At 43.7% G+C, this 17172-nt stretch overlaps 2 protein-coding genes across 2 annotated transcripts in view; one reads left to right on the top strand and one right to left on the bottom strand.

Moving 5' to 3' along the window:
* Positions 1 to 549, top strand: part of plcg2 (phospholipase C, gamma 2) — a 43506-nt gene extending 42957 nt beyond the window's left edge. The window contains exon 31 of the mRNA XM_013914704.1: positions 536 to 549. Within this exon, the coding sequence (XP_013770158.1) occupies positions 536 to 549 (14 nt within the window). The remainder of the gene's footprint in view (positions 1 to 535) is intronic.
* A 3672-nt stretch (positions 550 to 4221) lies between these two features.
* cmip (c-Maf inducing protein) overlaps positions 4222 to 17172 on the bottom strand; it is a 38542-nt gene continuing 25591 nt past the window's right edge. The window contains exons 9-22 of the mRNA XM_005748261.2: positions 16842 to 16945; positions 15439 to 15543; positions 13976 to 14431; positions 13815 to 13880; positions 10485 to 10511; positions 10343 to 10391; positions 10128 to 10235; positions 9915 to 10031; positions 8772 to 8912; positions 7391 to 7438; positions 7153 to 7299; positions 6951 to 7056; positions 6789 to 6859; positions 4222 to 5548 (exon numbers count right to left, since the gene is read on the bottom strand). Of these exons, the coding sequence (XP_005748318.1) occupies positions 5495 to 5548; positions 6789 to 6859; positions 6951 to 7056; positions 7153 to 7299; positions 7391 to 7438; positions 8772 to 8912; positions 9915 to 10031; positions 10128 to 10235; positions 10343 to 10391; positions 10485 to 10511; positions 13815 to 13880; positions 13976 to 14431; positions 15439 to 15543; positions 16842 to 16945 (1599 nt within the window). The 3' untranslated portion in view covers positions 4222 to 5494. The remainder of the gene's footprint in view (positions 5549 to 6788; positions 6860 to 6950; positions 7057 to 7152; positions 7300 to 7390; positions 7439 to 8771; positions 8913 to 9914; positions 10032 to 10127; positions 10236 to 10342; positions 10392 to 10484; positions 10512 to 13814; positions 13881 to 13975; positions 14432 to 15438; positions 15544 to 16841; positions 16946 to 17172) is intronic.

Below are 17172 nucleotides of genomic sequence, written 5' to 3'. Positions count from 1 at the left end.
TATGACAACTAATTTGTGATACTTGTTACTCTCTGCTCTCAATCTGTCCGTCTTTCTCTCCAGGTCAAAGGAAAAGAAGATAAACAACAGTAAATTTTACTCCTGAGGACTCATTTGTCTAACCTGTGTGAGCAGCAGGCTTCAAATCTAGTATCAATGTTTGCTATGGGAGCTGTGATCTGGAAGAGCTTTTTTTTTTTTGCCATCTTTCCACCGAAGATGGCAACATTCCAGTATCCCGAATGGTTTTCTATTTATTTAAGATTGGAAAAAACAGTTTCTAACGTTTTGGAGTTTTTGAAATATGGAATTGCTGGAGGAAATGTAAGAGGCCGTTACAACGGTCCAAGTAGCCAGCGTTGTGCTTGATATGTTTGCATTCAGTCTGTTATCAAACTGCATCGTGTTACACTGATGGTATTTATTTTTCATTAAAGAGCGGAGTCTGAAATAATGACGATTTCACTGCAGTGGCTGTTCTGCTGCCAGGGAGCTTGTGTTTAATTCATTTTGAATGTGTTTTTTTGCTGTGCAGTTTCACCAGTGTGACGTTTTTCTTCAATGTTTGTTTGATATGGAAATCCGATCTGTAATCTCATGCAGTGAGTGTTTCCTCTATTTAATATGAAGGCAGATTGTGGTTATAGCTGTCCCAGAACTCCTCTGACTTCCTCATGAATCGAGTCAATAAAGTATGCTTGGTGAATGACATTCTTTATCTGTATTTATTGAATTGTTTTCTGCTCCACCGCATTTTAAAGTAGGCTGCAGGGACAGCAGTAGGCCAAACGCTTGAAGTGAGGAGCGTAGAGAGGCCTCGAACAAAAGTCCTCCATCAAACACTGGGGAAATAATTACCTGTAAGTTTGCTCACTTACAATTTTTAACAAAACATATTCCATAAAGGAATATACTTCAGCCTGTGGATCTCCAGCTTCTCTGAAGATTCATAGGCTGAAGTACAGCATGGAGCAATATGGAAGTAATGAGCCTGTAACCCTGGTAGACAAGAGCAGTGCAGCTAAACCAATGACAGATGCATCTACTGAGCATGAAGCGTGTGGCTGGACTCGAGACAGAGAACGAGTCCCCAGCTCGTCTCAACACAGGAGATGTTTGCAACACTGCCCTGTGCTCCATCTCCACTACCAGCATCACTGAAACCACTACTGCTCTACAACCACTTGGGTATAAGATCAAGGATGCAAGCAGAGGGAGACAAAGGCTGGAAAGATGTTGATGCGAGTTGCAGAAGGGTGTCAAAATGAGGTACAGCAAGCTGTCCATAACACAGGCTCTAGATGCTACCAAACAAAGGCTGCAAGCGCTGAGAAAAAGGCTGAAGAGATATACCAGAGAAGAATAAATGGCCTTCTGGCAAACCTGTGGCGTCCAGGTATCATCTCATGCAAGCAGCAGTGACTCTGACTCCAGCTAAATGAGAAGAAACTGTCCAAAAAGATGAGGGAAACGTGTCCTTCACCTGCAAAACCATTTGTTTCTTCTGTTTTCTCACTAACAGCTAAAGCTTCATGTTTTTCCCCCATTACACTGATATAATAACATGAAGAAAAGAAAAAACACACCCGGTTGATAACATATTCACAGACAATTTATTTTTGATTGAAATTATTTCACATCATAGTTGTTATTTTCCTGTTGAAGATCTTTTGTATTTTTATTACAACAGCCACAGAGCAGCAGCAGCAGCAATAATAATAATAACTCGGCAGGAGAAGCAGATCAATGCGACCGAAAGACTGAAAAAGAGAGAGAAACATGATGGGCGCCCCTTTTCCAGCTGCCAACAAAATGATTTTACTACGAGGAATGGGAAATAAAGTTGAAGTAGTTGCATTTTTTCAGTCTGTCAGGTTTGTCTGACCCTGTTCCTTCCATAACAATGGTTAAGACTCGAGCACAGCTGTACATGACGCAGGTGTGGTAGAAACTTTACAAAAAAATGTTTTTCTTTAAAAAAGGTGACAGATGAACGGGGAGGAAAGCTCAGTGAGCTCCACAGGAAACATGGCCGAACAGGAGACGGTACTTTTCAACCAGCACATGTTCTATAGTAACACTTAAAAAAAAAAAAAGAGAGAAACATAATAATCATCTCAACATGCTGGACCCCAGGCTCACAGTTTGGACAAGTCAGCGTGGCCCAAAACAGCCCACTGTGGGAAATGGGCTCATCTGCTTTCACACCAAGTTTGATGAATTACCTCTGGGATTAAGGGTGAAGCTACAGCCAAGCTCGTTACCTCAGCCAGTTTCCCTACTAGTACAGTCTCTGGAGGAAAACGATGCTACGCTGCACTGAAGCTCAGTGTTGTGTTGCAGGTTGCTTGTAGCCTAAAAGCTGCATCACAGCCAGGTGATGTTTGTTTTTCTGCTTTATCTTATTTTAATGGCATTAGTCGTACACCCTGTAACAACCCCCATAAAGGCCACAAGCACACTGGTCTAGCAATAAGGATGTTTAAAATAATAGCGTAGCTGGAGTTCTGATCCATTTAGACTTCTTCCCCCGTCCTTTGTGTGCCTTGGAAGCAGTGCGAGAACACCCTTCTAGTCTGTTTTAGCTCCTCCCTCCTCCATCATGACATCATAAAGACCCTAGACTAGAAAAAAGAAACTCGTGGATTATGAGTATTGGAAGGACTATTTTACCTTTCGATAAAGTCAAGGTAACCATTTCTCCTGATACGCTGAGCTAAGCAGCCGATGGCTGTGGCTTCACGTCAACCAGATAAACGTGATATTGGTATCAGGATTCTTCACGTCACTCATAAAATAGAGTCAAACCGTTCATCCTTCAAAACCATCGGGGATAAAAACAACTGCAGTAAAATCAGACTGAATCATCGGGTCGCTGATGTGTGGAATCACCAACTTTATTTAATATGACCACAGTCAGCGTGATCCACATACGATACGACTCGTGATATAAAAAATGGCCATCGTTTAAATGATTAAATCTCGGCTTCAGTCCAAAGGCGCCAAGTGTCATTGGCTGTTTTAGAAAATCAACATGAATAAAGCTTTAACTGCCTCAAACAGCAGGCTCGTGGGTAGATCCTGGCTACGACCAATCACAAAACAGCCGGATGGGATCTCTCCATTTCAGTCCTCAGCCTGGTGAGATAGTGATCAAACCCTTTATGGTATTTTTACAAAACAAAAATTACAAAATAACGAAAAAACATATTCGATGACGCGGCAACGTTTACGTGCAAAAAACCTTAAACAACAAAAACACCGGAAACAAATGTTTGATTAAAGTGATCGAATGAGAGAAACATAAAATATAACACACATTGAAAACAGTTTTTTTAGAGTACAGAGCACTTTGTGTGAAAAGAAGAAAAACAAAACAAAAACAACCACACACATTAAGATGAAGGCAACAACAGCCTGCCGAAGGAAAGGAGGCTGAGAGAAAAACAGAGAGGAGATGAAGAAGGGCGAGGATTCAAAAATGGTTCAAAGAGAGAAAGGAAGGAGACGACTATATACACTCATATGTACATCATACAGGATATGAAAAAAAGCACGATGTCCTAAAGCTAGACCCGAAGATGGCCGTACACAAACCGCACCTACAGGCCAAACAGAAACCTGTCGTGGCGCCCAATAAATAGGAAACAAAGCGCTTCGTAGCGGACGGCGTCCTGTCCTCTGATTCAACAAGCATCTGGAGCGTTGCCCAGGTCGACACGAATAAATAAAATGGATGGATGCAGTTGCGCTTGCCTTGAGTTTCCAAGACAAATCCGCCCAAACCACACGCACACGGGGAGAATAGATCCTGACAGACTTGCAGTGTGTCAGGGCAGTTACCACATCGTATGAAACGCTGCCACAACAAACAGGCAACACTTTGAGGGAATGTACACAGGCAAATAGAAGGTGCCCCACCCTCCCCGATTACTCGTCCCTTATTGTGATCGAATATGTACAAGAATTTTGTCCCATCCTCTGATAAGAATTAGCCTAAAATGTCATCCACGTGATATGGCGTAATATAAATACAGCAGAGTGATTCAAAACAGGTCGTGGGACAGGTAAAAAGACAAGTGACTCATCCGCTAGAGGCACTGCGACTCCTCCGCTCAGGACAGGGGGTCGGAGAGGCAAACGGCGTCAGGGGGGCGACGCCACGCTCAGGTTTGCCTCAATAAAAAAAAAGAAAAAAAAGCAGAGGACAGACGTTTTGCTTCAAAAGCATCCCAAAGCACCTGCACGGCGGGGACCAAAAACGAGAGGGGGATATGAAAATATACAACTCTCAGCTGGTGATGGGTCTGGTTTAAACAGGTCCGATTTCAGAAGTCCACTCTGAAGTTTGCCACCGCGGCTTTGGTACACGGACGTCCATGTGCGGCGGCGACCTGCCAGGGCTTCTTGTTTAATGCGATGCAAAAAACCCCAAAAAGCTGTGTACTTTGATACCTCCCAACGAAATCCAGGAAAGACAATGTGTCAGAGGTTTTAAAGACAACTTATAAATATCAGTCAGTCCCAGACCACCCAGCTACTGCTACACAACTGTCCTATTAAATAGAAACAGGAGAGCTTCAGCACGCACACTGAAGGCAATTTAAAAAGGACCAAATATTGCCATCACCCTTGACATTCCTGCAAAGCTCCCAAAATGTCATCGTTGGGGAGGTGATGGGGAGGGAGGTGGGCACCTCCTTATGTTTTCTATAGAAAGACACAATATATGAAAGCACAGATGTCTGGAAAAATATGTTAATTCAAGTTGATAAAAACCGTTTTTGTTTTCTTTTTCTCCTTTTCGCGAGTTGTACATGAGGAGTAGGCACAGTCTTCTTTTCTCTGAGGTAGCACCTCATTTTCCCAGTGAAAGATTGGAAAAGGCCGGAATTTGATCCCGAAAACTGACAGCAAAGAGAGAGCGAGGACTCGATAACAGTTGACCGCGTCCGTCGGGAGAGCTACATCGTGGATCGGATCAAAGACGAACTGGAAGGCGAGCTGCTGCGTCCGGCCTTCGTTCCATGAGGGGCAAACGCCTTCCTCGATTCTGGATTTCATTATGAGGTGCACACGCAGAGAGGGGAAAAAAAAAAAAGAGTGATTATGAAAACTGAGAGACTACGTATGAAAGGACGAGGCAAAGGGTAAGGACAGAGAGAGCAGGGTTCCAGTATTTCAGTACATCGGGTCCTCTCGTTCTCTGATGTCGTTTGTAAAAAAACAAAAAAACAACAAGGGCCTTCGAGGTAAGAGGAGCGATGAGTTTCACAAAGTTCCTTCCCGGTGACGGTGTCACTTTGTGGGATCGGTGATGAAACTGGTGACGGCTCCTCCTCATAGCAAGCGTCTAATCAGACGGGGTGATCCTCAGGCCGGGTGATGTTAGGGTTCCTGGTGTAATGATGGCGTCGATGTAATGTGTGAGTTGGTGTGTGATCGTGCTTGTGTGTGTCTCGGCATGTAAAGGGGCTGCTGAAAGCTTGGCCGATCACCATGCTTCAGTGTACCGAACATCAACATCCTTCAGGTTAGGCAGTTTGGCCTGGAGAGGAACACAAACAATATACACTTCAGTTGAGATCAGTTTTATTTAAACAGCAACAAATTCAAACAGGTGCTTTAAATTATAAGATAAAGGCCCAATAATAAAGAAAAAACCCCAACAATCAAACGACCCCCCAAACGATGAGCAGCACTTGACAACAGTGGGAAGGAAAAACTCCCTTTTAACAGGAAGAAACCTCCAGCAGAACCAGGCTCAGGGAGGGATTTCATTCATAACTGTGCTTAAAGATTCAGTGGAGGGTATACAATAACTAACTAAAGCACCAAACAACTGATGCACTGATGTGTTGCATGAAAAACACCAGCAGAGAGCAGTCTTTAATGGCGATAAGTGCAGCTGAGCTCAGAGAGCTGTGAAACACGGAAACAGGAAGTAGTACACCAACTATTTTAACAACTACTGTTTGTCAATATTTTTGCATTAGTCCCAGTGATAAAGGTGAGCCAGCAACATCGACAAAGCTGTGTTTAAGCTCCTTAGCATGCACAACAACAACGCAAGCCCAGACATGTCTAAGAGCGAGAGCCACGTAAACACTAAGCTACCTAAACACCCTTCACGGCATCACAATCACTGGCAAGAAAACTGTTCCTACTAAAGGTGAAAACAACTCGTTTCACCACTGGTGACAAAAACACACTGCTGAGTACAGCCAGGCTATGAAGGCACACAAGGAGGAGATGCTAGCAGCTGCTGTGCTGCCCAAAAGTAAACAAATGACCCCTCCGAGCGTCGTTATTGCTCGCTAGCTGCACTCCATGTGAGAGGACGAATAAACAGTGGATGGAAATTTCTGGTGCAGTTACATAGTGGAAAAGCAGAGCTTTAAGCAGCTGGTTAAAAAGCTCAGCCAAGAATCAAAATCTAAATATTCCTCAGATTCAGTTTTATTATGTGACCATACTGCCTCGGCCGCCTCGAGGGATTGTGCAGCTTAATGTTAAATGATCAAATTGACTTTAGCTGTCAGTGAAGCACAGTTTAGCCATCGTGGGGTCAGGTGTTGGTGGCTTTGTCAAAACCATTTATTTTCACTGTATTAATACAAAAAATATATGTGCATCTATCAGTCCATTCAAAATGTATCTGTGTAGACATCAGATATAAGACCTCTCTTCAAAGCGATAAAGGCTTTTTCCATTCATTTAGCATTAGGTGCCACACAGAAACAGAACAGCAGGAACCTTTAAAGAACCTTTAACACTGACTGAATTACCTTGAGGTCCTCGTATGTGTCTGCTGTGAGCTTGGTGCTGTTCATGTTCAGGCTGCACAGACTCTTCATGGCTGAAACAGACATTTGCACTTAGAGTTGACACACACACTATCAAGGACATTCACCGTGTCATAAAAATGCTTCCTATGCAAGATGTCTTACAACTGAGCGCCAGGAGACCAGCATCAGTGACGGGAGTCTCACACAGGTTCAGAACCTGAAGGCAGGCCAGATGCTCGGATAACAACCTCAGTCCTGCATCCCCAAACTGAAGCATGGAACAAAGCAAGGAAAGGGCAGCTGTTAGGCATCTCATAGACAGTCATGATTTCCTTGTGCAGCTGTTTGTGTTGGGTCCGTTTACCTGTGTGGACCAGAGGTTGAGCTGTTTGAGTGAAGGCAGCTTGATGAGCTGCTCAGCACAGGCACTGGTGACATTGGTGAAAGCCAGGCTCAGGTTCTCCAAGTTCCCAAAAGAACCTGAACTGAGCAGGCGGGCCAGGTCCGCATCCTAGAGAGGTGATGACAGGTTATTGTAAGAGTCAAATCAAGAGTTTTGCTTCTTTTCCAAGACAGTGTCTGTGTCAGCGGTGCGATCTCACCGTGGACTTGGAGGGCAGAGTCAGCCGGGTAGGGCCTCCTTTTCTTTGCTGAGGAGAAAATAGAAAGAAAGATGGCGTCTGAGCTTGAGGCCTTGCAGGAATCGTTGCTAACAGTAGATGGCACGTGTGAGCAGCTGCAGGCGTTTCCCACTGAGGCCTCTATGATCACCTCTTGTTTAATTTCAGTAATAAGATGCTTTAAAATGCTTCCCATCCTGCTTCAGTTAGAACCACTGATAAAAACTTATTCTCCTACAAAACATAAACGTGGTGTTTCTGGGGCAAGATTTTGGCCTGCACAGTAATGACCTGCTGATGAAATTCAGTTCTGCGTCATCAATTGGGAGACAGATTATTACGTTTTAATCTTAAACGGCATTTTGTTTTAGCTCTATTCTCTCTCCTTCACTCACAAACTCTCTTTACATCCATTTTATTCAATTATGTAACACTGCATTTCGACTTTATTGAGAGATAACGGTGTACCGCTGTATTGGTGTGATAAAGAAAACAGCTGGTTACTGGGAAGGCCTTTTAAATAGGAGGCGAGATAAGTTATGGAATATAGACATGTTTATTTGAATTGCAAATAAATGGAGTCTACATATCGGCGTAAATGACGTATGTTAAGCAAATATTAGATAAATGTGTTGTTTTATCGCTTATTTTAACAGAACTATGGCAGCAGTAACAAGCAGACGCTTTTTTTATATATAGTTGTTAATTTTACAGACTGCTTTGCTTCCATAACATGCCGTCTTTTTCAGATTTTTAAATATAAAATGTGCGTTGTGTAAATCGTCTCAGGAAATGTAGTGACATTCATATCAAATATATACTAAAAAACACAAACTTTTATAATTGGAGAAGAGTACAAGAGTCTAAACTTTACTGTGGATTTGAAAAGTGTGTGACAACCATACATTGTAAGCACACTGGCGGTTTCACATGCATGTATTTTCTGCAGATTCTAGCTATCATTATTATTATCATCAGGTTCTCCATCACCCGTCTCTGCTGCTGCTCTGAAGGAAGGAAAAAACTACAACCTCCAAAGATTTTTAGAGTAAACGGCAGGATTTTATATCCAAACGTGTTCATACACATAATATTTGACATGTGGATGCGTGTAAATGCACCTTATGTCTTCCTTTTGTCCCTAATGTGTGCATGACCTCTCAGACTGTCAACAACCATCACCAGTGTGTTAGAATTGCAGACTGACAATTATCTACAGCCGGGTCACATGCGTTACTGACGACACATGAATTTGCAGTAATGAGAAGCTGGTGACTTTATTTTTCCGTGCGCCGGCAGCAGCGGCTGCAGGCCTCGGCGCTCCTACTAAATAATGGGGGTGAGAGGTGGAGTTGGAACTCACCAGCTCTTTGAGCTCTCTCTGTCGGTCGCAGAGCTGCTCGTACATGCGGAGCCCCACCTGGGTGCTCTCCAGGGTGGAGATGATCTGCAGCTGGGTGTCTTTATTTTCAATGATGTTGTACTCCAGCATCAGACACAGGATCTGGAAACATGTCATGCACAAGTTAAAGCTGCTGATATACTGAAACACCAGAACACGTAGTGCAGCCCAGTGTTGGTAAATGGATTTTCTACTCTTAATCACCTCAACCTGACTCATTCACAAATTCACACAAGTACTTTTTTCTATGTCTAAGACTCACATTCACCCTCCAATTAATCCTTTTAGAGCAGCTTGGCATCCAGCATGTTGTCCAAGGATACTTTGGCATGCGGACTGGAGCAGCCAGTGATCGAACCACCAATTAGTCAATGACCTAAACTACCTCCTGAGCTACAGCCATGCCAGATAGTAATAGTAAACTCCCAAACTGCACATGGGTGGACTAAACAGAGACTAAGGTGAGAATAAAATGACCAAAATGCCATGCAAAACAATGTCCAAAATAATGAAATGATCAGAAAGCGAGATGTGGAGAAATGAACAAAAACAAGACAATATAGCAATAAATACTAATTTTAAAAGAAGAAATGATTAAAACGAGACTGGAAACATCCACATAAAGAGGTAAAGTGACTTAAAAGTGAGACAGATATGGCCACAGTGTGGCCAAAAAAAAGTTACTAGAGTGAGGAAACGACCAGAAAGTGAGGCTGAGGAGCAACAAACCAAATGTGATGCAGAAAATCTATAAAGTGATAAAGACTAAAATAAAATCTGTACACAAACTACTGCGGTGACACTAAATGACCACAAACAAAAGCAAAGAGATAAAAATGGCCTCAGAAATGTGGTCAAAAGTGTCCACCACATGAGCAGGATGACCAAAATGTGAAAACGTACAACCAGAAAGTGATAAATTACAGAGATGTGATGCGATAAGACCAAAAAGGTTAGAATAAAAACAACCACGGAGCAGTGTAGAAACACCCCACAGTGACCCAAAGAATCCACAAAAAGACACACAACTGCAAAATGTGTATATATTTAGGAGAGCAGGACATAATTCATGGTTATAAGGTAGAAAGATTGAAAATCATCCACCTCCACCATGGTTTGGTTTCCACGGAGGGCCAGCAGCATGCAGGGGCCCAGCTTATTTTCAGCCAGAGAGAGGAGGAACTTCTTGGTCTTATAGCAGGAGCCCATCAGGATATGAACCTGGAGGATAGAAGGAAGAGCAGGAGGTGGGTCACGTTACAGTTCAGCATGACTGTGTCGATGCTTACGTGTGCGCATGTGTGTTCATACACTCACCATACTGGCAAAGAGCTCTCCGTCGTCATCACAGGCCACGCCTCCTGGACTGTAGAGCTGGAACCAGCCATCTTTCCCTGAACGCACGCTGAGCAGGCAGGAGTGGACCTGGAAAGCACACATACAGGGTGACTCTCCTTTCTTAGGCTTAAAGCAGAGATCAACCTGAACACACACACACACACACACACACACACACACACACACACACACACCTCCTGCCGAGGGTCCTCTGCAAACCTCTGAATGACATATTTCAGCTCCCTGTTTAGAGACAGAAATATCGAGACACAAAGGTCAGTTTGTTTGAAAGCTCGAGTTCACCTCATTTATCAGGAGCACGTCTCGGTTACTTACTTTGTGAATTTGGCATGTGCAAGAGCCCTGCAGAGAAGACAGAGATATGTGAGGTGTTACAGCCTTAAATACAGGAACGCATTTTTACATGCAGCGTGACTCAGAGCTGATCTTTATGGCACATCCGTGCCTTTCTGGAAGCTGACATCACGTCTGCGCTTTCTCTAACGGTGATGTAAAGCTGCTGACACAGAGGCATGGTGTTACTTTGTGTTGGTGGATACGGTCCACATGCAGAGGGAGTGCAGAGCTCATTAGGACTTTCCCTGCACTTGTACGCATGACTTCTATGAACTGTTTGTTATCAGCGATTCCCAAATGGCGTGCCGAGACACCCTGGTGAGCTGGGAGATGAATCCAGGGATTCTGGGACAACTGTGCATTTTTGTTACAATGCACAACTGCACAGAAAGTCATGAATGAATTACTTGACTCTGTGTGTACTTCGCACTCGTTTCCTCTATAAAAATACACCACAGGCTCTGATCTGCAGAGTGGATCAGATTCTTGTGAGGAGCCAATGACAACCAGAGACCATCTGTAAAAGATGGAGCAATGCTACTGAACGTCCCCCCCACTGTTGTCATAACAATGCAACCATGGGTGGAAAGTACAGGGAAGACACGGAGGGCCATTTTTCTAGGAAAAACCATGTTGGTGCTCATCAGTGCGTCACTGTAAATATACAAGCACAGTAAAAAGAAAGCACAAACTTTCTATTGGAAGATTTTTACATATCGACACTTAATAAATGATCTAATCCTTAACGGGTCTTAAAATTAGGAAAGTACATCCAAGAAAACCTGACATGTTTACACTGTGCCAGCATGTATTAAACAAAATCTAATTCAAACGCTTTAGTAATGTAGTAATGTAATCATTTTCTGCAATGGAGCTTTGCAAGCCTGAGCTATGCTGCCATGTTCTTCAGAGAGAAGAGGCGTTCTCCTGCAGGCCTTCCAAAGAAGCCCTACTTATTCAATTAACTGTATTTTAACCTTTTATCTAAGCCTTTGAAGATTGCCTTGGATTTTTTGTCATGAATCTTTCTCACTGTACAACAACGGATTACAGATTGTTTGGAAACGGCCTTATAACCTTTCTGAGATTGATGCACAGCAGCTGTTGCTCCTCTAAGATGATGCCTTTCCTCCTTGGCGTTACGTTAACACACACCTGACTGCTCCAGAACTGCAAACTGCCGATGCCTCTGCTTTAATGGAGCCTTAATCAAGTGCATCTGATGTCCTGATACATAAATCCTTACAACTGACAGTCTTTTCTTGTAGCCATGACTATAATTAGCTGGTGCACAATAACATGGAATGCACCGAAAGCTCGTGTTTACATATTTGTTAGTTTTTACAGCATAAAACATCCCGTTTCCACCTTATTCAACAGATTTCACAGAGAATGTTTCGTTCTCATCTAAGTCATGTCTGTGACTGCCAGACTGCCACAAACATTCACTTGGCTCAAGGATGAATGATTAGATCTTGGCGGTCAAAGATAAAGGTCGCTGTGACCTCACAAAACATGTTTTGGCTAGCAGTAAAGAATTTCGATGCTGGTCACTGAAAAGTGTCGAGTGGAAAGAAGCGTCACCGGTTAACCAAACAGCTTCCGTTGCTTCGTTTGCCTATCACAGAAGCTTTGGCTGGCAGACCGCGGTGTTTCCAGACGTTTTGAAACGGTGGGAGCACGACTGAAAACACAGCAAGAAGATCCCACAGTGAAGCAGTTCAAATATCATTTAAAAGTATTATTTAAAAATACTTCATATAGCTATTAAAAACCCCTCTTTGTTCGTGGCATTATTCATGTAGTATGGGATGATAATTATGGAATCATTAACGTGTGAATAACAACTTGTCATGTGTTAATTAGTCCTCTGCATGCATATGCTTCTCACTTTGTACGAGATGACTCACTCTGTCCAAAGCTAAAGGGTTCTGGGGAATATTGTTGCTTTTCCTAATGACGCCTGAAGACATCAGCCAGGTAACAGTGGCGCAGGTGGGTTCCCCAGTTAACGAAACAACAAGTTGTTGTCTAGTTGCCATTAATGAAGCTCGGGATCAGGCAGCCAATTACAAAGACAGCTCTGGGCTACTTATGCCTAACAACAGCGGGCTCGCTGGGGGTAGGAATCCGCCCCCCACCCTAGTCTGCGATCCTTTGGGAAGCACGGTAATGTACCTCACCACGTCAGCAGTGACACCCCCACGGGTCCTCATCAGAAATATGTGCACACCCTGAGAGACAGCGACAGCCCGTCTGTGGGGACTGGCTTGTTTTTGGAACCAGGCTCAAGTGGCCACAACAGGAACTGCAGTTTTTGTTGGGCTTCCGCACAGCTTCACTGTTCAGCCCCAGAGGCACACGTTTGGTTTTAATTGACGTTCCCACAGCAGGAACCCCAAATTCTCTGCTGTTTGGAGCAGTCCCCAGTGCAACCCCCGGGCCACTGCCCGGGCCGGTCTATGAGTCGTTTGGTACCGGGCCGCGAGAGTTGAGGCTCCGGTGTGAAATTTGTGGTTTTCAGCGTTTTTATCGTTAACTCGCTTTGCCTGGGTCTTTCCCCTGTTGTAGCTGCGCGTCTTATTTTGAAAGACATATTTACGCGTTACCATAGCGACCAGAGAGGAGGATGTTACTCTGAATGTCGTTGGCGCATTTTCAGGAGGACGCTGCTAATAAAGTTACACAATTACACAGTGAATTCACTTTTATTATTATATTTACAAAATCCCACAGTTTTTGTCTCGGTCGTATCGTTTTATTGTGTTGTATTTATCTGTGGCACAAATAAGGTTGGGGACCGCAGGTTCAGTGGCCTCAATGAACACAAGGTGCTTTTTGGTCTTTTTGGTCAGATTTTTCTCCAAATCCGAGTTCTGTCCTTTTTTTCTTGGTCATTCAGATTAAGATGAATGACTGGATGAGTGAGTGAATGTGAATATGTGAAAACAGAGGAAAAATGAATGCTCTGGTACGAAAAGGTTTGGTGTCTGAAGGCAAAGTGATGGTGGGTGTTTTCATCAAACTGGATACTAAAGTTGCTTTAATCTGCTGAAATGTGGAAGTGTAGTCTTCACTGTCTACGCTGTCTTACCATCGCTAATTCCACACATAAAAGAAGTTAGATTCCTTTTTATTAGTCTGTCATTTAGCCCCACTCAGCTAATATGTGTCTGTGTGTTTATGAATGGAGCCTGCTCAAGCCATTGGGTGACATCATGGCGGATTTATCTGGTTTTTTTAAATTTGCATATCCTATTATATTTGCAGCGTGCAACATATGCTACATTATCTATGATGAACACTCACTCTTTAGGGAAGGGGATGGGCTGCAGCAGGCTGGCCAGAGCAGGTCTCCAGTCGTCATAGTCTGACCTACAGTCACAAAGCAAGAACACAGAGTCAGTGTCACCCTGTCAACCCGGAGAAAAATGGTTTTGGCGTGCTACAGCACTGACGCATTAACTCACAGCATCTTGAGGATGAGAGCGAAGCAGCCCAGCACTCGGTCAGCCTGCGCCGGCAGCTGGATGGAGAGCGTGTTGACGGCCGGGCTGACCAGCAGACAGTCGATAAGGTTGGGTTCGCTGTCGCCCCTCGTCGGTCCGCCCTTCCGCTTGGTGTTTGCCGAATTGTTGTTCCGCTCTAGCTCCACCAGGATCTCGCTGGAGTTGACGACGGAGGGAGGAGGAGAGAGCGGCAGGGAGGACGTCGGAGAGGAGATGGGGATGGTTGGAGCCACGGGGTTAGTGGGGGCTGGGGGAGGTGGCTGAGGAGGACTGGGGGTGGTAGAGAGCGGTAGGATGGTGGCAGGAGGTGGCGTTGGGGGTTCGGGCCGCAGCAGGCGTAGCGGCATCGGGGGTTTGCGGTCGTTCTGCTGTTGACAGCCGTTTCGGATTTCCTTCAGGCTGGGGGAGTTGTCCCGACTGCAACGAGCAAGAGAGGAAAACATCGGTCATGCTGGAGAGCGTGCATGAAAAAGCGTAAGCGCAGATGAGAGACGCAGGTGAGGTGCAGCTGGAGGCAGAAGCGATGTTTCCTGGAGTGACAGCTCCTTCGTGGGTTAGTGCTTTGGAAAAAGTGGCTCCTCTCTGGGGTGAACAGCGCTAAAGGGATGGTGATAATGAGCTGAGAGGGCCCGTCAAACCACCAAAGAGTCCAGATGGGAAACACCAGAAAGACACATTTCAAAAAAATTGTTCTAAAATAAATAAAAACCAAGTCCAAAATGCTGATGTTGAATGTTACATCCACACACCAATGGCTGATGCCACAGCATCCACAAGCAATGAGCTGCATTTAATAAGAAGCAAAACTGGAAACTGTGAATAGTCCTGCAAGAACCCAACAAACCTCAGGTTATTCTTCTTAATAAACATAATCAGCTTATGTATTTAATTACTTTCCATTTATTCTTTTGTATATAATTGCTCATGTATTTCTGTGGCACTCTGGAACATTGCAGATTAGTTTAGGGCTATAAATGGCATAATGTGGTCTGATGATCGAAACAGTTACCGTCTGCTTTCCTGGTAACATCTGCAAATTGGTGTTTGTATCGTTTCCTTCATATTAGTCCTACAAGATGTGGGAAATTACCAGTCATGTGTTTGTCTAATCAATGACAACGTGAAGGCAAACAACAGAATAACCCTTCTGCCGGAACAGCAGCAAAAAGGAGCCTTAGAAGCAATGGTGGAAATACTCTCGATGAATGCTGTGCAGTGAGCTTTCTCTAGTATAAAAAGTGCAAAATGAAAAGTCTGAGATGATGCAACAACAAGTGTACAGGCTGAGTGAGAGTTGGAAAGAAGAGAAGGACGAATGTGAAGGTGGTAAGACCAGTAAGCGTTTGTTAAATGAGTTCAGGGAAAAGACAAGAAGCAGAAGAAGAAGCAGATACTGTTTGCGTGTGGATATGGGCGTGACTGACCTGTTGATGAACTCCTCATAACAGGAATAAATGGCAGCCAGACACACTGCCACCAGGTTTGGCAGGACACGTGGGTGAGGGCACTGGCCTGTGGGCCCGTGCATGCTGCAAAGCAAACGTGCAGGTCAGAGGACGACTTGCAACTTATCTAAATCCAGTGTGAGTCTAACGATACTCGTCCTCTAAGCTGATGCTAGAGGAATACAGGGAGTGCAGAATTATTAGGCAAGTTGTATTTTTGAGGAATAATGTTATTATTGAACAACAACCATGTTCTCAATGAACCCAAAAAACTCATTAATATCAAAGCTGAATGTTTTTGGAAGTAGTTTTTAGTTTGTTTTTAGTTTGAGCTGTTTTAGGGGGATATCTGTGTGTGCAGGTGACTATTACTGTGCAGAATTATTAGGCAACTTAACAAAAAACAAATATATACCCATTTCAATTATTTATTTTTACCAGTGACACCAATATAACATCTCCTCATTCACAAATATACATTTCTGACATTCAAAAACAAAACAAAATAAATCAGCGACCAATATAGCCACCTTTCTTTGCAAGGACACTCAAAAGCCTGCCATCCAGCAAACTGAATGCTACCGATTTGGCTCAAAATACTAGTCGGCAGTTCCAGGAAGTGTAGAGGTTGGTAAAAGTGAGTGGCTTGTCTCACGCAGTGAGGAGAAAGGTCATGCTGGCCTGTTACTTTGAACTGCTGGCCTACCGCTCTTTGGTTTTCACACAGATTCAGTTCCTCCTTGCGTACGGGAAATATCTGCAGTGTGCTGCATTTTATCCAACAGCCTTTGGCTTCAAATTATATTCACTTCCTCTTGGATTGTGAATCATTCAAATAAAAAACTAATGTGCTACTTATGTGTTATTATATTGTCTATTATGAGATTTCAAAGAGCTTGTAGAGTTGGTGCCCAGTTCCTACCACGAGGACAAGTGGACAAGAAACACACACCTCACACACACTCAGTGTCATCAAACTCGATGTTATGTTATTGATAAAATAAATAATAATAAATAAATAACTGTCCAAGTGTTCAGGCAAATTACAATCTGATGGTTTGGCAACATTTTTCTCTTTTTCTTAAAACTTTCATCTCAATAAAGCTCAGCTGAACACACGGCCTCTCTCAGGCTCGCCGTAGCCTTATTTCTGGTTTCCAGTAGACTGGTCTGGCTTTGGTCTGCGCAGCATGTTTACCCAGTATTGAAGGCAATGCCCCAAAAACGTTTTTCCCCCTTTTTAAACATCCTGCCATCCTGACCGCGAGCTACAGCTGTGGCCTCCAGAGCAATTAAATCCCACCTCACTGCATCTTTAAATAGAGGCTGTAGTCTGAAGTTATTGAGTCACGGATTACAGATTTATAGCAGCACATGCTCACCTGTGAATAAACTTCTTGACCACCTCCATTCCACCGTTGAGCTCATTAAGAGCCAGGATGTACTCCTGAGTGAAGAGACGCAGACGAGGGCACTTCCCGAAATCCTGTCAGCAACAGCCAAAAGCAGAGTTAGGAATATATCATCCAAAATACGAAATTGAATGATGAATAAAGGATATGCAGAAATAAAAACTTTTCTTATTCTCATTAGCTACTGCATACACGTTTATTAAAGACAACTAGAATTTAGGTTTCTCTATGAGAGCCACTGACAGATGAGACTCACACTGATTACATCTCTCGTGCTCTTTCTACTTAATCACCATTTCTA

Source organism: Pundamilia nyererei, unplaced genomic scaffold (genome assembly GCF_000239375.1).
Source record: "Pundamilia nyererei isolate P.nyererei 1_Seehausen unplaced genomic scaffold, PunNye1.0 scaffold00218, whole genome shotgun sequence".
In the NCBI taxonomy this organism is placed as follows: domain Eukaryota; kingdom Metazoa; phylum Chordata; class Actinopteri; order Cichliformes; family Cichlidae; genus Pundamilia; species Pundamilia nyererei.
The sequence above is the reverse complement of the archived record's forward strand: the minus strand, read 5'-3'. Positions and strand labels throughout refer to the sequence as shown.